Source organism: Thamnophis elegans, chromosome 13, assembly GCF_009769535.1.
Source record: "Thamnophis elegans isolate rThaEle1 chromosome 13, rThaEle1.pri, whole genome shotgun sequence".
Taxonomy (NCBI): domain Eukaryota; kingdom Metazoa; phylum Chordata; class Lepidosauria; order Squamata; family Colubridae; genus Thamnophis; species Thamnophis elegans.
In genome coordinates, this window is record NC_045553.1 from 4,773,572 (window position 1) to 4,797,111 (window position 23,540).

The window sequence follows — 23,540 nt, forward strand, 5'->3', positions numbered from 1 at the left end:
ACCCGGAGCACTTCTTCTGCGCACAATGCGGAGCGTTCTTTGGCCCTGAAGGTATGGACTCTGTGTCAGGTGTGCCTCCTTCAGTCGCCAAGACAGAAAACTCCCAACTCCCATTTTTGTAGAGATAAAGATACTTTTACTGGTTATGAAAAGAAAGCAGCGAAAGGAAAGCAAGATCTGAGGCAAAAAGGAGCAAACATGCACATATCAAACGTTGGCCCAGAACCCTCCTCCCCCAATTACCCCAACCCAATGACCAATCTGCAACTCCCTAAGGTGTCACGTGGGGTGCATCTTCAAAAAGCCTCATCCAGTTGGTATGCAGAGTCAGTCGGTTGACCTTGATCAAGTCCAAACACCGGCCATCAGCATGCGCAGAAGATGGTCAGAACTAATTTGTAATTTAATAAATTTATATGCTGCCCAATCCCGCAGGACCCCGGGCGGCTTACAAACACAAGAGTAAAATAAAATAAAATATAGGGGAAAAACAAAAACGGATTTAAAACAATACACCCTGCACTCAAGCCTAGATGGGGGCTGGACCTCATTCCTGAAGTCAACAGCCCCAGGCCTGCCGGAATAGCCAGGTTTTAGTGGCTTTTTGGAAGGCCGAGAGGGTGGGGAGGGTCCGGATTTCTGCGGGTAGATCGTTCCACAGGGCCGGAGCAGCTACAGAGAAGGCCCTCCCCCGAGGGGCCGCCAGCCGGCATTGTCCGGTTGACGGCACCCGGAGGAGGCCCAGACTGTAAGATCTTATCGGCCGTTGGGAGGTATGTGGCAGGAGGCGGTTTCGCAGATAACCAGGTCCTAGGCCATGTAGGGTTTTAAAGGTAATGACCAGCACCTTGAAGCGCGTCCGGAGACCGATGGGAAGCCAGTGCAGCTCGCGGAGGATAGGTGTAACATGGGTGTATCTAGGTACACCCGATATCGCTCACGCGGCTGCATTCTGGACCAACTGTAGTCTCTGAACACTCTCAGGGGCAGCCCCATGTAGAGCGCATTGCAGTAGTCAAGGCTTGAGGTGAACTAAACCCCTCTAGACAAACAACCAGAAATTCCCCAATTCAAATACCTCAAGCCCCCTCCCTTCCTGTTTTCTATGGCAGCCAATAGCAAGCAAGCAAAGTAGAGGCTGACACTCTGGCTGTATCTTAACAGAACACCCGCCCCCCGTCAAGGGGTGTTATGGATGCCTTACCCCCACAGTATTTGTTTCCCAGAAAGTAAGTCATCGGTGTACCAAGTTTGATTGAAGTTGCTCCAGGCGTTCCAGAGTTATGCTGGACACACACACAGAGACACCCCCAGACATACAATGTATTTCTTTGCTCTTTAGATTGATTGATCCTTTTCTGTTGCATTTGGTTCCCAGGTTTCCATGAGAAGGACGGCAAAGCCTATTGTCGCAAAGATTACTTCGATATGTTCGCCCCCAAATGTGGTGGCTGCGCCCGGGCCATTTTGGAGAACTATATCTACGGCCTTGAACACCCTCTGGCACCCTGAGTGCTTCGTTTGCCGGGTAAGCCACTCCCCCGCGATGCTTTCCTTTTTTCCATTCTAACATTTCCAACATTTTGGAAGTAAATGATTTCTCCCGTTTAACAACGGAGGCTAAAGTAATCCAGGTGTAGTCCCCGACTTACCATCATTAATTTAGTCACCGTTCAAAGTTGCAGCGGCGACGAAAAAGGGGGACTTATGACCGTTTCCCACACTTACGACCGTTGTAGCAACCACCCATGATCATGTGATCAAAATTCAGGCTCTTTTGGCAACTGGCTCATATTTATGACGGTTGCAATGTCCCGAGGTTACGTGATCCCCTTTTGCAACCTTCTGCCCATGGGAAGGCTGATTTGCTAGTCCACCATGTGAGTAGCTTAACTACCTCAGTGATTCATTTAACACTGTGAAATGGAAGGTTGTTAAAATGGGGCAAATCCCACTTCAGAGCTGTCTCGCTTAGCGAACGCAAATTTTGGCCTCCATTGCGATCGTAATTCAAAGACTCCCATGCATAATCAAATTTTTTTGGACGCAAGTCTGTGGGATAAAACCCAGAGTTATTTTCAGAAACATTTACCGTATTTTCGGAGTATAAGACGTACCTCCCCCCCCCCCAAAAGAGGGTGAAAATTTGGGTGCGTCTTATACTCTGAATGTAGCCCACCCACCCACCAGCCCGCACCCTTTGGCTCTGCCCTCCCTGCAATTTACCTCCTTGCAGCAAAGGGGGAAAATGCGGCTTGCGGAGGCTGCAATAAACTCTAGTAGTCCCTGCAGCCTGAACAGCTGATGATCAGGAGAAATTGAAAGTGAAACTTGCTGTTTGCTCCATGGCAAATTGCTGGGAGGCAGAGGAGATTTTTTTTTCGTGTGCTAATCAGGCTGTTTGCTGCAAGGAGGTAAGTCAACAACTATAAATGCCTATAGAATGTTCAAATTATTAGACTTATTTTAAAAGACTGCTTTATTATTATTCTAGACATCTTAACAGAATGAAGAAGCTTTTTAAAATAAATGCTTGATCTGAAGAGGCCCAGTGCTATTGTCTTAAAAGTGCTATTCATTTAAACAGCAGAGAATAACATACTTCCAGAAAGCACATCAATTTTAACAGCATCTGTACAAGTGTAGTCTGAAATATAACACTACAAACCAGGGGTGGGTTGCTAATCCCGTTCCAACCAGTTCGGTTGGAACGGGGCCAGCGGCATCCTCGCGCACGCGCGCAAGTTCACGCATGCGTCTTAGCCCCTGCGCGATGCTCCAGCTGTTCGCGGAGACTCGCGCAGGCGCTGTATGTGCCATCCAGCTGCTCGCGGAGAATCACATAGGCGCTGTATGTGCCATGCGCCTGCGTGGAAGTGCAGAAGCCTTCAAAGACCGGTAAGGAGCGCGGGCGGGCGGGTGGGCCCTTCGCCGTTCCTGGAAGTTACTTACTTCCGGGTTCGCTGACCAAACCGGTTCACGGGGACCGCCCGCGAACCAGTTGAAACCCCACCTGCTACAATGGTGTATATTGTCTGTACTGTTTGCGGCAAGGAGGCAGATATTTTTCCCTTGTTTTCCTCCCCAAAAGCTAGGTATGTGTTATACTTTAGAATGTTCTTATACTCCAAAAATACAGTAATCCTCTGGTGGAATACTACGTTTCTTCCATTGTAAAAGCAATCCTTGCCGCCGTTATTATGTGTAACCTCAAGTACTTTTGACTTTCTATTGTCTTTCGCCTCAATTATTCCCCAGGAGAAACAATCCTGGTTCGAATTCTGTTTGACGTTTGGTCAATTCCTTTGCAGGAATGCTTCAACCCCATTCATCAACGGCAGCTTCTTCGAACACGACGGGCAGCCCTACTGCGAAGTGCATTACCACGAGCGCCGTGGCTCGCTCTGCTCCGGCTGCCAGAAGCCCATCACGGGCCGCTGCATCACCGCCATGGCGAAGAAAAATTCCACCCGGAACATTTCGTCTGTGCCTTCTGTCTCAAGCAACTCAACAAGAACCGTTCAAAGAGCAGAATGACAAGCCTATTGTCAGAACTGCTTCCTGAAACTCTTCTGTTGAGGTTCACCTCGCCACCATCCATGGTGTCTTCTTCTCCTGCCAGGAAACCCTCGCCTTGTTTTTTTGTTTTTTGCTGCCGGGTCGTCCCCCGTCCAGCAACTTCAGCGGGTTGATGTAGGAGAGGAGGAGGAAGAGGAAGTGTGTGTGTGTGTGTGTGTGAATGAGATGCTCGCAGATGCTCTAGGAAGGTGGAGGATCATCCAGAGAAAAGAGGCAACAGGGGACTATGGAGGTTGGATCTTCTCCAACGTCTCCTCCGTTGGAGAACATGGGGACCACACCTCCCGGAATTCTGAGCCAGCTTCGCTTTTTTGGGGAGCTGTTGGGATGCTAAGATGCCAAGGTTTGGAAGATGTCCAAGAAGTCCGAAGAGATATTTGAGTAGGAAGATGGGACGTTATGACGTCTGAGAGACACAAAGGACGTTGGGGTGGCTATGGTGGACATGGGGTTAAGGAGACAAACGGGGAATAAGAGTTGCCTCCAAGGAAGGTAGAGAGCTGGACTCTCCAATTTTGGCAATGTTTAAGACTTCTGGACTTTCACTTTCCCCAGAATTCTCCAGCCAGCCACAGGGAATTCTGGGAGCTGAAGCCCACAAGGTCTTAAAAAGTTGCCAAGTTTGGAGACCCCTGAGAGAGAAGAGAGGATGAAAACATCTGGTGTGGAGTTTGGAGACCCACCAGGGCAAAATGGTTGTAAAAATCGTCTGTCTTGCTGGAGCGATGAAAATTCTGGTGTTCATTCCCGTCGTAAGTCGAGGTCTGGTTATATTTTGTGGCCGCGCCCGAGAGAAGGGAGAAGTTTTAAAACCACGAATTTTGACTATATGTATATTTTTTATTCTCCTCCAGCTCATCTCTCGTGCCTGTGTAAGACTCTTCCCCAAGAGATGACCTTCTGAGCAATAATTCAAAAACTTTTTACACCGACGTAACAATTTCGTAAAAGCTTTGCTATTCTGCTCAAGAGCCGTTCCCCCCTCCCGCTTCCCGGGGTGTTTTGATTGTGAGAAAAAACACAACCTGTTTTTTTTTTGCTAATTCAGCCGAATGCTGTGTGTTTGGGTGAAGAATGTGGCGTGATTTTTTTTTTTTTTAACACTGGGTCTTGACTGCATAACAAAAAAAAATTTAAGCTTTTAAATCTCTTATATGGAAATTTTAGTTTTATGAACAATTTTTCGACGGATGCTTTATATAAGTATCTGGTATTTTTCCCGGGCAGGGCCCTAAGCTTTGATGGTTCCTGTCTTTACGAGCCTTGATGCTTTCTTTAAAAAACCAACTATTAATTATATATATATAAATATATATATATAATATATATAAAAATCTTTTTTAAACTGGGGGGGGTCGGAGAAGTGGAATCTATTAGGAGTGTGTGTATATTTTTCTTTCTTTCTTTCTTTCTTTCTTTCTTTCTTTCTTTCTTCTCTTTTCGCTTATTAAGTAGTTTTGTACGGATCAACTGGAATGGAAATTGGCCTCACGATGGCGGAAATGTCTTCCCACAGCGCTGGCCTTGAAACAGGGATGAGCAGCGCCCCCTAGAGTCGGCGGCGATTAGCGGAATAAAATCTGCAGGGATTCCATTACCTTCCCTTTCCATTTTTTCCCCTTTTGTTTCCAAAGCCTGAATTTGGGCTGAAGGCTCTTCAAAAATCCCGCCTGTTTTATCTCGCTTTCAGCCTGAGAAGGCCCATCAAACGGTTTGATGTGTTAGGACAAAAAAATAAATAAACAAATGTGCCTTTCCCCTCATTTTCTGTGTTTTTTAAAATTAAAATTCTTTTGAGGTGGGCTATTCTACATTACTGTAACTTGGGCATATAGACAGTTTTTTAAAAAAATTAATATTTTCCTGTGCTTTACTCCCTTAAAAAAAACAAAAACGACATAACCCTTTAAGTGCCTCAAAATGAAGTGGCTCGTGATGAAAACTTCAGCTGTTCTGCTCAGGAAGAGAAGGGGCGGTTTTCCTGTGGAATTATATCTCTCTCCCCCCCCACCCCTCTCTCCATTTTCTTGTATTCTTTTTTGCAATGTGTTGTTCCCCCTTCTTAAAAGTCCCTCTGATGATGCTAAATAAAAGATTTGGAGACAAGCTTGGGGTGTCGTTTGTGGCTTAGAACAGCCAGTCCCCCCCAACTGGTGGTCCGTAGACCACTGGGGGTTCTCGAGAAAATTTGGGTGGTCCGCGGAAAATTATTTGCATTTTTTTTTTATTAAATGTGTTTTTATTTTCCATTTCATTTCGTACAGTCACATATATACTGTGCATAACCGGGGCCATATAACATTAAACAATAAACACAGCCATTCCTCTTGTCGACAATACTTCCAAAAATAGAAACCCAATGTACCTCTTCGACCCTCCATACACCCTTTCTTTCACCCCCCTCCAACTTCCCTTCTTCCCTCCATCATTCCCCTCTACCCTACTTCCCCTCCCCCGCTACCACTCCTCTCTCCCGATACACTCCCTCCCTTCCTTCTCCCCCGCCCTCCAGTCCTCTCTCTCGCCCTCGCTACCCCTCTTTCTTCTATCCCTCTACTCCTCCCTTCGGTGTATTTCTACAATCTATTAATATATTCAGCTTGTCCTATTTTTACAGTGGAATTAAAGAGAAACAGTATACAAGTGCCGTCATGTCACTTTAAAATCTAGCACATACTTTGCATTTTTGATATTGTGCTAAATCGGGTCCTCAAACTACGGCCCCTGGGACGGATACGTGCAATGAACGCTTGTGTTGCTGCAGAGAGTCTCCCCCTTCGGGGTCTTTTTGTGGGGGTCGGAGGGGGGCAGAAATTCCAACTTGGGGTCTGCTTTGCCCTCCTGGTGGGGGGCTTTGGGCGAAGGCTGGAGGGAAGCACCGTTGGTGGGGAAGAGCCGGAGGGCCTCGTTCCGGTGGGACTGCATCATGGCCTGGAACTGGCTGACCATCTCAGCCCACTGAGCCTCCAGGCGCCGGCACCTGGCCCTTGCCCTCCCGCAGATCTTCCCCTCTGCTTGGAACCATTCCGGTACAGTGCTCTAGAGGGTCCACTCGCCCGCACTCATTCCTTATCTGTATTTGAAGGAAACAGGCCATCTGTGCACACTCCCGCAGCGTTATGGCGCCTGCACAATGCTCCGCCAAGCAGGTGGAGCGTCGCGGAGGCGTTGCAGGAGGTAAGGACCCTCAGGCAACTGCTTCCTATTGGAGCCTTAAAGGAGCCCGGGCGGGCAGGTGAGGAGTGGCTGGGAGGTGAGGGGCGGTGCGTGTGTTATGTGGAGGCCGCGAGGCCCCGTTGCACCGTACGTTTGCACCGGGATCCCTAACCCATCACTGATCCCTAGGATGTTTTATTTCTTAGTTATCTATTAAATTTATTTGCATCTGAATTCTTGCTCCTCCGCTCATCTATGGGGTTAGAAAAACACAAACGAAACCAGCTTTTCCAACCGACAACAACACCTTTTCCAAACCGCCAAACTCCGGATCAGCTGTATGAGAGCTGTAAGCAAGGGAATTTCATTTTATTTTTTAAATTTTTTAAAGAATATTTTTATGATGCAATTTCATTTTGCAACAACTCTATAAATATATATATATATATATATATATATATATATATATATATATATATATATATATATATTATATATATATATATATATATATATATATATAGAGAGAGAGAGAGAGAGAGAGAGAGAGAGAGAGAGAGAGAGAGAGAGAGATTAGATATAGATATAGATATGTTGCCTTGTTAACATTTGTGTTGTATTTGGGGACAGAGAATGGAAGCAGGACTTAATGGTTAACACATCTGCTAAGATGCAATCAGCACAGATTCCAATCCCAGTAAGGGTATGGCTAGCTGATGAGAGCTAAATAGCTTGAAATAGATCTATACTAATCTCCCTTTATTTATTTATCAGCACAAACACACACAATGTAACAAAGGCAACAGTAAAAATATTGGGTTTCTGTCTGGATGGTCCCTTATGACGAGCTGATGGACAGAGAATGGAAGCAGTTTTTTTTAAAAAATGTCATTGTCAATTTTAATTGGTTTGGGATATTCTATTTAATTTTTTTTTAACTTTTGTACTATGTGTTTCTTTTAATGTTGTACGCCGCCCTGAGTCCTTGGGAGAAGGGCGGCGTATAATCTAATAAACCTAAACCTAGAAGAGGACCCAGCAAATGAAACCAGTTAATAGAAGCCATCATTCCATCTTGGTTTCACATTATAACAGTTGCAGAACTAAAAGACGTGGTTCACTCCATGGAAGAGGTTGTAAGGTGGTAATTCATGCTGAAGGTTACCCAACTGAGTATTAACTGACATGGTGATAATTTTTGTATATCTCGTTTCACTTTTTCTTCTTTATAACTGCTATTATCATAGCAAATGCTTCATAAAGGTTATTGCATTACGTTCTTGATTCAATTATCTTTCCACTGATATATAATCTTATGGTACTCCTCCGAAAAAAGTGGTGTTATTAGGTAGTTTTAGAAAATACACTTTTCCTAAAAGGTTTCCACAATTTTGGCCGATTAGCCTGCATTGAAAGTTGACAGCAAAGTTTTCCCAACCTCCCAAGTCATTTCAAATCAAAAGAACCCTTCCTTTGAGTGACCGTCCCAGCCAGCCTATGGGGTGGTTCACCGCGAGGAGTGGAGCTTACCTCGCTCCTCCTCTTTCTCCTCCTTTTCCGCGGCTCGTCCAATCCGTGGAGGGAAAAGGCGAGGCCCGGCAGAGGCAGCCCCGCTGATTGGTCGCGGCGTCCTGGGTATAAAAGGGAGCGGCGGGACTGGCGCCACTCCTTTTCTTCCACGGAGGCCTCGTGAGGTAGGTTGTCGTTGCAGGGCTACGCGAGCGGCAGGCTTCGCGGCCTACTCCGGCCGGGCCTGATTTTCCTTTGTTTTGTCTCCTTTCTCCAGAGAACGCCGCTGTCTTTAAACCGCCGCCCCGCCGCGCGATCCTTGGGACACCACGATGCCCAGGGAAGACCGAGCCACGTGGAAGTCCAACTACTTCTCAAGATCATCGTAAGTCTGGGCGGGGGCGCTCCTGAGCATGTGCAGAGCGCCTGGCGCGGGCAGGGGGGCAACTGTGCCTGGGAGGGCAAACCCCCCCCTTCCCTCTTGTTTATTTCCTTGGTATGATCAGCCAAGGAGGAGTAGAAAAATAACAACAGCAACAAGAGTTGGAAGGGACCTTGGAGGTCATCTAGTCCAACCCCCTGCTCCCGCAGGAGACCTGTACTAGGGATTCGAACCGCCGATTCAAGAAAATAATTTTATTCCAATTCCATTTTATTCCAGTTCTACTTTAAATCGTATTTTATCCGATTCCATTTTAAATCGTATTTATCCGATTCATTTTTAAATTGTTTTTAATGAAATTTTAGTAATAATTTGTTTCTGGAGCTTTGCGCTTTGATAGGGTTAATCCAAGAAAGGAAAAATCTGGAAATAAAATGGTATATAGATGAAATGGTATAGATAAAATAAAAAACAACGAAGTGGTTTGGATAAAATGTTGTAAATAAAAAACGTAAAAGTATAGGTAAAAAGTAAAATTGTATGTTTTTATAAAATTGTATATATATAAATAATGAATAAAAATAAAATGGCATAGATAAAATAAAATGGTATATTTATTTTATATCTATCATTATATATATAATAAATACATACAAATAAAATGGTGTATTATAAATGGTATATATAAAAATAGTGGTGTGTATATATACATGTATATGTGTATGTATATATACACACACATATACATGTACCACTATTTTTATATATACCATTTTATAATACATCATCTTATACACACACAGACGCACACACAAAATGGCACATAGTAATAATAATAATGATACATTGTGGATTATCCATTAGGCCATATCAGATCCAAAGGATCTGTAATATGGACCTGTATTGTCATATGTTAGAAAAGAGTAAAAAAAAAAAAAAGGAATACAAGAAAATGCAAATTATTTTTGTGGGACATCCCTACAATTTTCCCCTGAACTGGAATAATGCCATTCCACCTTTCTCCTTCCAAGAATCAAAACTGGTTGAAGAAATTGAGTTGCGTTGGTTCCCTTTGAGGTTTGCCTGCTCGTTTCGAAAAATGACCACCCAAAAGCCATTGTTTGTTTATTAGTCTTGTATGCTGCCCATTCCCGAAGGACTCCGAGCAGTTTACAATAAACAAGGGAAGGGGATAAATACACAAAACAACAGTTTAAAATACACAACAGTCACAGTTTCCGTGGGGCTGGATATTTCAAGAGCCCCCCCGGCCTGCTGGAACAGCCAGGACTTAACGGCTTTGCGGAAGGCCGGGAGGGTAGTAAGGGTCCGGATCTCCACGGGGAGGTCGTTCCAAAGGGCTGGAGCTGCGACAGAGAGGCTCTCCCCCGGGGAGTTGCCAGCTGACATTGGCTGGCAGATGGAATCCGGAGGAGCCTAACCTGTGAGATCTAATCGGCGTCTATGGGAGGTAATCGGCAGGAGGCGGTCTCTCATGTACCCAGGTCCGGTGCCATGTAGGGCTTTATAGGTAACGACCAGCACCTGACGCGGGTCCGGAGACTAATGGGTAGCCAGTGCAGCTCGCGGAGGATAGGTGTGACGTGGGTGTACCTGGGTGCACCCACAATCGCTTGCGCGGCCTGCGTTCTGGACCAGCTGAAGTCTTCGAACACTCTTCAAGGGCAGCCCCATGTAGAGCGTGTACAGTAATAACTGTTTTATTCCTTCCTTTAGCAACTCCTGGACGATTATCCAAAATGTTTCATTGTGGGAGCAGACAATGTGGGCTCCAGCAAATGCAGCAAATCCGGATGTCCCTGCGCGGGAAGGCCGTTGTCCTCATGGGGAAGAATACCATGATGCGTAAGGCCATCCGAGGCCATCTGGAAAACAACCCTGGCTCTGGAAAAGTTAGTATTCCAAAGCTTCTGAGGCTCTCGAATGTTCTCAAACTCTGGTTCTCAACATTTCCTTCAAGTAGCTCCAAAATGCTGTATTCGGTGTATAAGACTCACCCAGATTTTCACCCTCTTTTTGGGGGGGGGAGGTGCATCTTATATTCTGAAAAATATGGTAATTTTCTGCTCACAAAGTAGTTTTCCGTCCAGACATAAACTTGACTCGCCTTGTAAGTAAGTCTCTGAGTTTCACTTCTGTGAAGCACCCGCCAATCCCGATTTTTTTCTGTCAGCCTGTATTGGCTTAACCTGAGTGGAATCATGGCAATCTTTGTTGCAAAACCAGAATTTAGCAAACAGACCTGCCTTCCCTTTGACTCCGATGCTTCTGGCTGAATGAAGCTGCCTTTCTGAGCTATTGTCAAAAAAGGCATGCATAGCTTTTAGGAGGCTTACAAGTGCCTCCTGGGGGGAGGGGGGGCAAAATTAAACAAAAAAATTGCCAGTTTTTCACCCACATGTCCATCACATGGTCCAATCGGGCACCGTCCAAAACGACATGCCAGATGAACTTGACTTTCTGAGAAAGAATGTTGTTATGGCTACATATCTCCCATACAACCACCCACCCTCCCAGTTTACCACAGCAATAAATGAGGCAGGCCTGAATGCTCTATGCCAACAGGATTTCAGGCCTGACAGTTGCTTGATGGAACGATGACAAATCCCACTGGCTGTGTTTTTTTTATAGGCTGCTGTCTCACATCCGTGGGAATGTGGGCTTTGTGTTCACCAAGGAGGATCTGACCGAAATCCGGGATATGCTCTTGGCCAACAAGGTAAATGGAAGCTGGGGTACCGAAATGGTTCACGCTTTTCTTGGTGTCGCGAGCTGAGGTTGAATATTGCGGGTTCTTTTTTCCCCCTCTCTCTCTCTAGGTGCCAGCTGCTGCAAGCTGGAGCAATTGCTCCCTGTGATGTCCTTGTGCCAGCTCAAAACACTGGCACTGGGTCCCGAGAAGACCTCTTCTTCCAAGCTTTGGGCATCACCACCAAGATCTCCAGAGGCACCATTGAAATCTTGGTGCAGTTCTGAGTTAAAGAGCCCCACTGGGGATACCCAGTTTGCTGGAAACCGAAAGTCTTGGGAATTCTAGCCCTCCCTTAGGCACGAGATCCGATTAAGAGGAACCCAAATCCCAATTCTTCGGTGCAGCTGTGTCATTTTTAAAAACCTTTCCTCAGACATTAAGTGAATCACTTGGTCGGGGAAGCCGAATCCAGCTTGTGGGTTAGCTTCTTTGGAAACTCGCCATGGGAAAATTTGCCACGGGACAATTCAACAACTTTATTTTGTTGCAAGCTGGCCGATTTTTGTCATTCACCTTCTTATTCTGTACCTCCTTGGATATTTCTCAACATTTCTTTGATATTAAGTCATGTGTCCCGTGGCGAGTTGGATGTGCGCGCCAAGTTGTCATAGGCCCATGATAATATGTTGTCAAGATGATGTGGCTTTGTGAAATGGCCCTGTTTTTTTCTTCTTCTGATCCCTCCCTTTTATTCCTTTCTCGTTTCTTAGAGCGACGGCAGCTGATCAAAACCGAGACAAAGTTGGGCGCCAGCGAAGCGACTCTGCTGAACATGTTGAACATCTCTCCCTTCTCCTTTGGGCTCATCATCCAGCAAGTGTTGACAACGGCAGCATTACAACCCGGAGGTTCTGGATATCACCGAGGAAACTTTGCACAAGCGCTTTCTGGAAGTACGCGAGGCCACCCCGACTTTGAGGACGCGTCCCGTTTGTTTCGTGGCCTTTTGTGAGGGCTTACAACACCCAAGTAGCTGAGGAAGAGAACAGGGTGGTGGAGAAAACTTGGGGGGGAGAATTTTACCGTCTTGATTATGTCCGGTTTCTGGTTAATTCAATTTGCAAATGCCTTGAGTTCCAAGATGAGGGGTGAACGTTATCCGATCTGGGAGGTCATCCTCCAACTTTGGATCCCTTCTGAGATAGCAATAGCAGTTAGACTTATATACCGCTTCATAGGGCTTTCAGCCCTCTCTAAGCGGTTTACAGAGTCAGCCTATTTGCAATCCGGTGTCCTCATTTTACCCACCCGAAGGATGGAAGGCTTAGTCAACCCTGAGCCGGTGAGATTTGAACAGCAGAACTAGCAGTCAGCTGAAGTAGCCTGCAGTGCTGCATTTAACCACTGTCGCCACCTCGGCTCTGATGATCATTTCAATCTCAAAACATCCTGCGGAAAAAGAATATTGTTAGTTCAGGATTGAATTGTGGGCTCCTTGGTGCCCTGTTGAACTGTGTGGTTTTCTTGCAGATGTTTCATTACCCAACTAGGTAAACAACATCAGTGCTAAAGTGGAGTGGGGTTTGCAGAAAGGGAGGAGGAGGAAGCAGGAAGAGGATGACTGTGGGGTCCTTGGTGCTCTCTGAGCTTGGTGCTTTCCTTGCAGACTTTACCAAGCTAGGTAACCTCCTCAGTAGGGCTACTACCACTGATGATATACCCTAGTTCTGTTATGAAATGTCTGCAAAAAGGCCACCCAGTTCAGAGAGCACCCTCAAAATTTCCTAGCTGCGTAACCATTATGGAGACTTTCCATAGTTGAAGTGGATCCAATTTAGGAAGAACAGGCAAGACTGATAGAGGTCAATGGGGTACTTTTTTTAAAAAAAAAAAGTGAGATGAATAGAATAAAGCTGGAAGGGACCCTGGAGGTGGTCTAGTCCAGCCCCCTGCATCAAGCAGGAGAACCCATACCATTTCAGACAAGTGGCTCTCTAGTCTCTTCTTTAAAAACGCCAGTGATGGAGCAACCAACAACTTCTGGTGGCAAGCTGTCCCACTGGTTAATTGTCCTGTTGTGAAGTTTCTCCTTAATTCCAGGTTCTTTCTCTCCTTGATTAATTTCCACCCATTCTTCCTTGTCCTGCCTTCTAATGCTTTGAGGAATAATTCTCCCAGGGCTAGATACTGCGTCTCATGTCTGTAGCCAGGCTTAATTTCAAAACGATGCTATGAGCCGAGGTGGCGCAGTGGTTAAATGCAGCATTGCAGGCTACTTCAGCTGACTGCAGTTCTGCAGTTCGGCTGTTCAAATCTCACCGGCTCAGGGTTGACTCAGCCTTCCATCCTTCGAGGTGGGTAAAATGAGGACCCAGACTGTGGGGGCAATATGCTGACTCTGTAAACCGCTTAGAGAGGGCTGAAAGCCCTATGAAGTGGTATATAAGTTAATTGCTATTGCCTAAAACTGCCTAGCAACATCCAGAGACAATAACTTCAACCTTTCTCCCTCCTTCCAATTGCCTTAATCCAGGGGACGAATAGGAGTGACAGAAGAGGGCTAAGATAAGGCTTGGTCCCCAGTTCAATTGTTGGGAACATCTCTTAGAATAATCCTCGAATTTTCAACAACCCAGGCGGCCCCCCTCCTCCCATTGTACCACAGATATTAAAAGCTGAACTGCATGTGACACTAAGGTGAACTGTAGCAGTCTTTCTTTTCACTTCTTGAATGTGGATGTTAGGAGGGCAGGACCGAAAGCAGCTGAACTCTCGTCCTGTGAATGGGATTTTTTGCAACCTGTATCTTTCGTCCCCTTTAGGGCGTCCGTAACGTTGCCAGCGTTTGCCTGCAGATCGGCTACCCTACTGTGGCCTCCCTGCCCCACTCCATCATCAATGGGTACAAGCGAGGTCCTGGCTGTGGCTGTGGAGACCAACTACTCTTTCCCATTAGCTGAAAAGGTGAGTTGTTAAGGCAAGGGTCCCCAATCCTCACCCCCCCCCCCGGGACCTGCCAGAAACTGGTCCGCTGAAGGAAGAGAGGAAAGGTAGAAAGAGGAGAGAGGAAAAGAGAGGAAGACAGGGAAGAGAAATAAGAGTAGGAGAGAAGGGTGGGCAAGGGGAAGAAGAGGAGTGGGGGAGAGGAAAGGGAAAGGAGGGGAGGGAAGAAGAAAGTAGAGAAGAGAGGGAGGAAGAAAAGGAAAGAAAAGTAGGGTTATGGTAAAATAAAATAGGTGTATGGGATGGTGAGCAAAGCAATTGGCCACTACTGTAGGCCGATCAGCCTGCATTGAAAGTGACAATAGACGCTACTTTTTGCAAATAAGGCCAACTGTGCTCTTCAGGATAATAACCTTGCTGCGAAAACGGACACAAACCGTTGTAAGTTGAGGACTTGACAAGTTTACTGAGCCTAGTTTCCAGTCTCCTGTTGGCTTTTATTCCTTTGGGTTCAGTCCCCATAAGCCCTTTTTCGACATTCTGCGGACGGTCCGGGAAAGCAGAAAAGGGCCACCTCTGCAGGGATGTTTTGGCACTTGAAACACGACTGAAAATATTATTTCCCCCCCTCCCTCCCTTGCAGGTGAAGGCCTTCCTGGCTGATCCCTCAGCTTTTGCCGCTGCTGTCCCGGCAGTGACCGAAACAGCTGCTCCTGCTGCAGCAGCTGCGCCAAAAGAAGAGGTCAAGGAAGAATCCGAAGAATCTGACGAAGACATGGGCTTTGGGCTCTTTGACTAAACCACCACCTGTCCCTCGGCCGAGTGGAGTGAAAATTCAAAAGGAAGAAATAAAAGTATATTTCTTTACAACATCCTTTGGAAACTGCTGGCTTGAGTTTGTCCGAATTAATTTTGCCCGAGTTAGCAGACAACTGCGGTACTATTTCAGTCCTTTCGCAGTAGAGTAATCCTCCTCCTTCATTACATAGGCAACATCGTTAGCCTTAATTAAGAGCCGAGGTGGCGCAGTGGTTAAATGCAGCACTGCAGGCTACTGCTAGATCAGCAGTTCAGCGGTTCAAATCTCACCGGCTCAGGGTTGACTCAGCCTTCCATCCTTCCGAGGTGGGTAAAATGAGGACCCAGATTGTTGGGGGGCAATATGCTGACTCTCTGTAAACCGCTTAGAGAGGGCTGAAAGCCCTATGAAGCGGTATATAAGTCTACTGCTATTGCTATATTGCTATTCCAGATTTTGAAATGGTTCAACTTTGCAATGCAATTAAAATATGGCAATCAGAAATCTAATTAGGTTTAGGTTTATTAGATTTATGTGCCGCCCTTCTCCCAAGGACTCAGGGCGGCGTACAACATTAAAAGAAACACATAATACAAAAGTTTAAAAAAAATTAAATAGAATTAAATATTTTTTTTAGAATCACTTCACTTCAGACCTCCGTTCCTGGAAGCAATAGGAATAATAATCCCTATACAATTGTACGGTGTGTGGTCAAGGTTATAACAGGACAACATTTGCACGAAGCATTTTATTTATTAAATTTGTTGCCCGCCCATCTCGTTGCGAGGCATATATTGAAGGGTAAAGAAAAGTCCCATGAGCTGGGCTTCTGTAGCGTGCGAAGATAAATGTTGCCTACTGACGATTTTGCGTGTCGTATGAACATGGCCTAAAGCTGCCTCTTGAAATATGCAATTGCGTATGCGCAGCAGTTGGAGAGCGAAAACACCCCTTCAGAGGAGGAGACGATAAGATACTGGTCTGTGTGGAAATGGAGAGACTTAACGCTGAAATAAAAGATAAAGGAGATACGGAACACTGCTACATGGAACAGATTCTACCAATGGTTAGAAACACTGAGGTAGGAGTTGGAATGTGAAAGAATCTGGTTAGGTCAGTGATGGCGAACTTCTTTGGAACCAAATGCCTGTGCATGGCTGTTTTCAGGCCGTTTTGAGTCCCAAAACAGCCAACAAACAGTGTTTCTCAACCTTGGCAACTTTAAGTCCTGTGGACTTCAACTCCCAGAATTCTCTAGCCACGTGGCTGGGGGATTCTGGGAGTTGAAGTCCACAGGACTTAAAGTCGCCAAGGTTGGGAAACACTGTTCTAGAATATAAGTCAAAAATAACTACAACACTAGCACTGTTTAAAATAGAATTGTTTTATGGCAAGTGAAATGCCAGGACAATTACACTCTTCAATATATATGTAAGCAATAAAAAGTATATTTAAAAGAAAGTCTCCAAGGTCATAGTTGTCCCAAAAGTGCTTTTTTTTCCAACAGGCAATTGAACTTGTTTTTTTAAAATTTCTTTGAAGATATTTGCTTCTCATCCAAGGAGCTTCTTCAGATCTCTTACTCCAGTCAGAGTCGAGGAAGCTTCTTGGATGCAAAGCAAAATGTCTTCAAAGAAAAAACCCAGAAAGTCCAGTTGCCTCTTGGAGGGAAAAAAAAAAAGCACCTTTAAGATAGCCAACAATCTGTATTTTAAAATACCATTTTTGAAGCTGGAGGAAAAACCAATTTTGGTGTATTTATTTTGTACAATGATAATAAAGACCATGCTATGAATTAATGGGAAGTCTGGAAATGGGTGCCATGATTAGAATGGGAAAAATCTAATGAGGCTCATTAATAAGTGAAATAAATACGAATAAAAAGAAGGGGTGAAATAAAAGAATGGATCGAAAACAATTCCCATCGAGCGCATTGCTCCCAAAGGGAGCCTCAACGCGCAGGCGCGCTCGGGCTCCACGTGCCTTCCAACTATGAAAGGTTTCCCTCCCCTCTTCGTGTGCGCGTTTCGTGACGCCATCAACCTGCGCCGGAAGTGAAGCTAAACAGTTTCCGGGCGGAGCCGGCGTGATGGCGGCTGACACGCAGGTGAGCGCTTGCCGAAGGCCGGAGCGGGACTAAAGTAACAGAGAAGCCGGCCAAGGCGGCCCGAGAAGCCGCCCGCCGCCCGGCTCGGCTCTCTTCCTCGGGCGAGAAGACGCGTCTCCTCCGTCGGCGTTCCCGGCGCCGCTCTTGGGCCGGTTGTAGGAGGCTCCGCGCGGGTTGCGGAGGAGCGCCAGGAGCCTCTCTTTCTCTCTCTATGGACCCCAGCTCTTTCCTCAGGAACCCCATGGTTCCCAGCCCGGGCGTCGGGGTAGCCGTCGGGAGGAGGATGGGTTTTGTGGTCAACAACAAGCCCGGGACAGCGGCTGGGGCTCAAAAGTCGGCGGGGAGGACCACCTACCGGGCTTTTTTCAGGCTGTGAAATCCTTGGGTGCAAAAGCAGGACAGGTAGTCCTCGCTTTAACGACCGCAGTCTGAACCCCCACAAAAAAATCACGTCGCTAAGCGAGAAATCTGTTCAGGGAGAGTTTCCCCCGCCCCATTTTATGACTTTCCTGCCTGCGTTTGTTAAGCGAATCCCCCGCCGTCGTTAAGTGGGTAACACGGTGGTTTAGTGAATCTTGATGAATCTATTTTATTTTTCTTTATCAACCCAACCGTTTGTTCTATAATTTGATTTGGGCAAACCAATAGGAAATCAAAAGTTTCTCAAAGTTCTATTGTTTAGCTTAAAAAAGCCTGAAATAGGAGATTTAGCAGAGTTGAGGGACAGCTGCAATTATATTTCAAGAGACGTTGCTTTAGGTCATGTTAATATGATACACAAAATTCTCAGCAGGCAATTCTTCATCTTCGCATGCTGCAGAAGTCCAGCTCATGGGCTTTATTTACCATTCAATACAACGAGATGGATAGCCAATAAATGAATAATTATCCCAAAGTCTTTACCAAGTGTCAATTCAATCTTGCATTCTGTCATTTGATTTGGCCAAGCCAAAGTTTCTCACAACTCTATTGTTTAGCTAAAAAAACCATGAAATACAAGATTCAGCAGAATTGAGGGAAAGCTGAAATTGTATCTTTCAAGAGACATAGCTTTGCACATTCTTTTTATATTTATTTTGAAAGGATCTCCTGAGCAGTGCAAATGAGTGTGTAGTCTTCTTGGAACTGGTGAAAGGGCTGTGTCATGGAGTTGTGCTTTCTGCCCTTTGTTCGCTGTTGAACACAGGCATCGTTGATGATCTTTACTGGATTATTTTGATTACCTTTTGCATCTCCAAAAGGGGCCTCACAGGAACGATCTTCTCTTCCCCTACCCCAAATCTCTAACATCTGTTTAGGTTTCGGAAACACTGAAGAGATTTGCAGTGAAAGTAACCACCTCTAGTGTGAAGGAGCGCAGAGAAATCCTCAGTGAACTTGGAAGATGTATTACTGGGAAAGGTACTTATACCATGTCAAAATATGGGTAGTGTCATGGTTCCAAATAGTATCCAAATGTAAATCAGAGTCCAAGGCGAAGTATTGCTCAAAGTTCCAATTGATTAAGAGAGCCATGTTGGTACATCTGGGAAAACCCAAATCTGAAAGCTTCCTGGTTTTCCCCAACCCATTGAAAGTTCAAGATCTTGCCCCCACACCCACCAATCCATCACATGGTCCAATCTCCCAGTGCCATGCTGGCAGTTCCACCTATTCAGTTCCGGTCAGGTGCAGAGATGCAAAGACAAAGGATGACCTTGGCTTTCTAGAAAGAATGTTGTTATGGCTACATAGCATCTAACCCCGTACAATGCCCCCTCCCATTTTCCCACAATAGAAAACTGCATAGGAGAATAATAGAAAGTGTGACAGGCCAAAGATCCAAAAAAAAAGATGGCTGCAGGCCTGACAGGCAGTCCTTGACTTATGACCACAGTTGAACCCCAACATTTCTGCTGCTAAGCGAGACAGTTGTAAAGCGAGCTTTGCCCCATTTTACAACCTTTCTTGCCACAGGCTTTAAGTGAACCACTGAAGCTGTTAATCTAGATTTGAATTTGAATTTGCCTGTCAAAAGGTGACATAAGTGGATTGACCACGGGGTTGCTGCAAAAGCCATACGTGTGGAAAAATGGTCATAAATCACTTTCTAGTGTCACTTTAACTTTGGTCACTAAACCAAAGTTGTAAGTTGAGAGCCACTTGTAGCACCGAATAGAAAAGAGTCTTGAAAAGTTTAGTAAAATCTCAATAGAAGCTCTGGACATGAAGGTGGGTGTTTTCATCACAATTGCAGTGTGTGAAACAGCTTCTCTACCTCTGGACCAATGGCTATAGTCCTGTTCAAAATCTAATTGTCCATTGGTTGATCATCATCATCATCATTTTAGCCACTGTCTACGCACTGCAGGATGAAGGCCCCTTCTTCATGTTTCCAACTCGTACAGTCCTGAGCTTTTCATAGCCAATTGGGCACGCCATACTTGCTGATGTCGTCCATCCATTTTGTTCTAGGTCTCTTTTGTGGCCTTTTTTAAAATTTTAGATCAGCGTTGATTGACATTTGTGGGGAAAATAGAAACCACATAGGGCAGGGGTGTTAAACTCAAGGCCCGGGGGCTGGATGTGGCCCACGGGGTGCTTCAATCTGGCCTGCGGGGCCGCCCTGGAGGGCTTGTTTTTGCTAGCAGAGCGTTGCAGGAGGCCTTTGCAGGCGAAAATGGAGCTCGGGAGCCCGTTTTCGCTGTCAGAGCACTCAGGCCGCCATACCCGTCCCCGACACAAGTGTTTGACAGGCCATGCCGCCCCCCCGACTCCCCCGAGGTCAAACACAACCCTGATATGGCCCTCAAGGAAATCGAGTTTGACACCCCTGGCATAGGGCATTAAAACATTGCTTTTGATTTTAAGCATTGCTTTTCATTGAAGTACCACGTTGATTTTGATTTGATCTTTCACAGATCTGCCAGAAGGCGCTGTGAAGGGCCTGTGTAAGCTTTTCTGCCTCACTCTGCATCGATACAGGTAATTATGTCAAACTGGATAGACGGCGGACTATGCCCGGTTCAGATAACATTTATTTGTTCTGGCAAAGTCTATGGAAGCAGATTTAGAGGCTTTTTGTGATAAGGCTTCTCTCTCATTTAAAATTGCTTCTTTTTTTTAAACCAAAGATTGGCCATCTTTTCTTTTTTTTTGGGTGAGATGATATTTGTGTTTCGTTGTATAGTATTGTAATGTAGGGTGCTTAACCAATTGCACAAATGAACAAAGAAATGCATACAATTGTATTTATTGAAAACTGGATCCCCCCCCCCCCCAAACCATTCTTTTAATTATGCCTTTCAAAAAACAATGATGGGCCTGGAGAAATAACATAGTTTGATGAGATTGTTTTGGAAATGCATTTCTTCTACCTTTAAAATGTCTGCTGCAAAATTGTTTACAAGGACAGAAGACAAAGCAAAGCAGATTCCTGTAAATAAAGAAATACGTTTTCAGTTCACTGATGAAGTTTTAACTGGTGATCACGTGCAATAACATTGCACAACCTGTTTTCCTTCTGGGTGCAGAATTCCTGTCCAGCATCCATTTAGTGGATTAATTATGGAAGATTGCTTTTATTCTGAAATTTTGACTTTATCCGAAAGGGATGGAAATACAAAACACAGTTCTCTTTACTATTTTATTTTTTTGCAATGTGTGTTGTAATTTCTACAGGGTTCCAAAAAAAAAAACAAACCCCTCAGACATATTGTAGAGTTATAAATATAATTATAAAATATTATGACAGAATAACAGAGCTGGAAGGGACCCTGGAGGTCTTTTAGTCCAACTCTCTGCTCAGGATGACCCTGTGCCATTCCAGACAGGTGTCCGTCCCATCTTAAAGCATCCAATAATGGAGAACCCACAACTTCTGGAGGCAAGCAGTTCCACTGGTTAATTGTTCTCACTGTCAGGACATTTCTCCTTTGTTTTAGGTTGCTTCTCTCCTTGATTAGTTTCCACCCATTGCTTCTGGTTCTACCCTCAGGTGCTTTGGAGAAGAGGTTGACCCCCTTTTCTTTGTGGCAGCCCCTCAAATATTGGAAGACTGCTGTCATGTCACCTCTGGTCCTTCTTTTCACCAGTCTAGACATACCCAATTCCTGCCTCCAAGCCCCTAATCCTCTTCAGCAAAGGTTATCTTCAACCTTTGCTAAAGAATAAACCTTTGCTATTGAAAACAAACAGGCAGATTATCAGGAAAGCTTAATTGAGGACAGGATATTTCAGAGCCATATTTTTCAGCTGACAATCTCTCCCCTTCCTCTCCATTTTTGCTAGAGATGCTGCATCACACCGAGCCCTTCAAAAAGCTCTTCGGCAGCTGGCTGAATGCCAACCAGAAGTGACTGCGAAGAACCTTCTGTGCTCCCTGCAATCTTCAGGAATCAGCAGCAAGTCCGGGGGATCCAGGTGAGAGCTGAGCGCTGGGCAAAGGCCTCTAGGGGAACAAAACCGAAGAAGCTTCTTGGGTGAGAGGCGAAATGTTTTCAAAGAAAAAAAGCCCAAGGAAATCCAGTTGCCTCTTGGGTTAAAAAAAAAAAAAGCACCTTTGGGACAACCTTAACTTTAACCTTTAATGGGTACCTGAGAGACCGCCTGCTGCCAATTACCTCCCAAAGACCCATTAGATCGCACAGGGCCGGCCTCCTCCGGGTTCCGTCTACCAGCCAATGCCACCTGGCTACTACCCGGGGGAGGGCCTTCTCTGTGGCAGCTCCGGCCCTCTGGAACGAACTCCCCGCAGGGATTCGGACCCTCACCTCTCTCCAGGCCTTCTGAAAAGCTGTCAAAACCTGGCTTTGCCGGCAGGCCTGGGGTTGATGAGTTCCCCTCCCCTCTCGACTTGTATGGTTGTGTGACTCTTGGTTATTTTAATTACTTGTATTCTGTTTTATGTTCCCCTTTTCCCCTTTTGAGTTGTTCGCCGCCCTGAGTCCCTCCTGGAGAAGGGCAGCATACAAATAATAAAATTCAATTCAATTCAGTTCAATAATAGATTTATATGCCTCCCAATCCCGTAGGACTCCGGGCGGCTTACAGATAAAGTTAATATAAAGAGTTGAAAAAAAAAGAACAATTTAAAAAGAAACAATTTAAAAACAAGACACCATACACTCAATCTGAGTGGGGCTGGACCTCATTCCTGAAGTCAACAGCCCCAGGCCTGCCGGAATAGCCAGGTTTTAGTGGCTTTTTGGAAGGCCGAGAGAGTGGGGAGGGTCCGGATCTCTACGGGTAGGTCGCTCCACAGGGTCGGAGCAGCTACAGAGAAGGCCCTCCTCCAAGGAGCCGCCAGCCGGCATTGTCCGGTCGACGGTACCCGGAGAAGGCCCAGTCTGTGAGTTCTTATCAGCCGTTGGGAGGTATGTGGCAGGAGGCGGTCCTCCCAGATATCCAGGTCCTAAGCCATGACCTGGAGGGTTGAGAATCTGCAAAGTTTCTTTGGGAATTAGTTTCAGAAACTATTTTCATCTCTTAACTTCATGGAAGGAACCTCTTAGATGTATATACCGCTTCACAGTCCTTTACAGCCCTCTCTAAGCAGTGTACAGAGTCAGCCTCCCCCCCCCCCCCGCCCAACAATCTGCGTCCTCATTTTACCCACCTCGGAAGGATGGAAGGCTGAGTTCAACCTTGAGCCGGTAGAGACTCAAACTGCCGGCAGGCAGCAGAAGTAGCCTGTAGACCTGTAGACAGTAAAAATTACACACTTAGTCCCCAAAACCCTCTTTTTATTTAAACGGCTGTGATTTATGTTCATTCACAGCCCGTAATGAGTCGCAAATAGTTTGTGAAGAGTCCGACAGAAGTCTGCCAAAGTCTTTCGGGATAAGGCTGATAAGCAGCCACCTTTATCTCCCTTGAAACGCTGCCAGAGACCTAGTTGCCGATTAGTTTTGCAAGGCCAAACGGAGCACAGAGTCAAAACGGAGCTTCAGAGTTTAAACTGACCAGAATGAACCAAGTTGCTTCCTGCAAAGGCTCATGTTCATTTGCTCCTCTTTTTATGTCTTATGGGAGGGGCCAATCATCTCCAAGCCTTACTCCCAAGTCGCCCCTTTTGTCTTAACTGTTCTTGCCTTCTGGCAGCTCTGTGCATGTGCCGCACTGGGAACAGGCTCCCCTTGTTCTTCTGCCTCGCTGATGTCCGACTCCGGAGGCTCCGGAGGCAGCACATAACTCCCAGATGGCCCTGGCCCCCTCTCTGGCTCTCCACAGACTCCAGGACTGGCCCACGTTCCTCCCCAACCTCCTCACTGTCCGAATCTGCTTCCAGCTGACCACACCAGCCTGCAATACTGCATTCTAACCACTTTGCCACCTTAAGACTGGCCTACTTTACAGGGCTGATAAAATTAAG

The 23,540-nt window shown here is 45.8% G+C and overlaps 3 protein-coding genes across 3 annotated transcripts in view; all 3 read left to right on the top strand.

Annotated features, from left to right (window-relative positions):
- Positions 1-2: 2 nt before the first annotated feature.
- PXN (paxillin) lies at positions 3-4,174 on the top strand (the record flags this gene model as incomplete). Its single annotated transcript, XM_032229376.1, is given in 8 exon segments — positions 3-51; positions 1,379-1,482; positions 1,484-1,528; positions 3,312-3,320; positions 3,322-3,459; positions 3,462-3,516; positions 3,519-3,539; positions 3,542-4,174. Coding segments are annotated over 8 exon segments (459 nt in total), but the record flags the coding sequence as incomplete, so codon positions are not given.
- A 4,402-nt stretch (positions 4,175-8,576) lies between these two features.
- Positions 8,577-15,156, top strand: RPLP0 (ribosomal protein lateral stalk subunit P0). The gene is given in 12 exon segments (XM_032229829.1): positions 8,577-8,633; positions 10,364-10,418; positions 10,421-10,527; positions 10,529-10,539; positions 11,279-11,366; positions 11,467-11,480; positions 11,482-11,623; positions 12,121-12,233; positions 12,235-12,292; positions 14,162-14,251; positions 14,253-14,303; positions 14,926-15,156. Coding segments are annotated over 12 exon segments (942 nt in total). The 3' UTR covers positions 15,082-15,156.
- Positions 15,157-17,107: 1,951 nt separating this feature from the next.
- Positions 17,108-23,540, top strand: part of GCN1 (GCN1 activator of EIF2AK4) — an 84,922-nt gene continuing 78,489 nt past the window's right edge. Inside the window, 4 exon segments of the mRNA XM_032229065.1 lie at positions 17,108-17,188; positions 18,487-18,589; positions 20,089-20,152; positions 21,458-21,589. Coding sequence (XP_032084956.1) covers positions 17,171-17,188; positions 18,487-18,589; positions 20,089-20,152; positions 21,458-21,589 — 317 coding nt within the window. The 5' untranslated portion in view covers positions 17,108-17,170.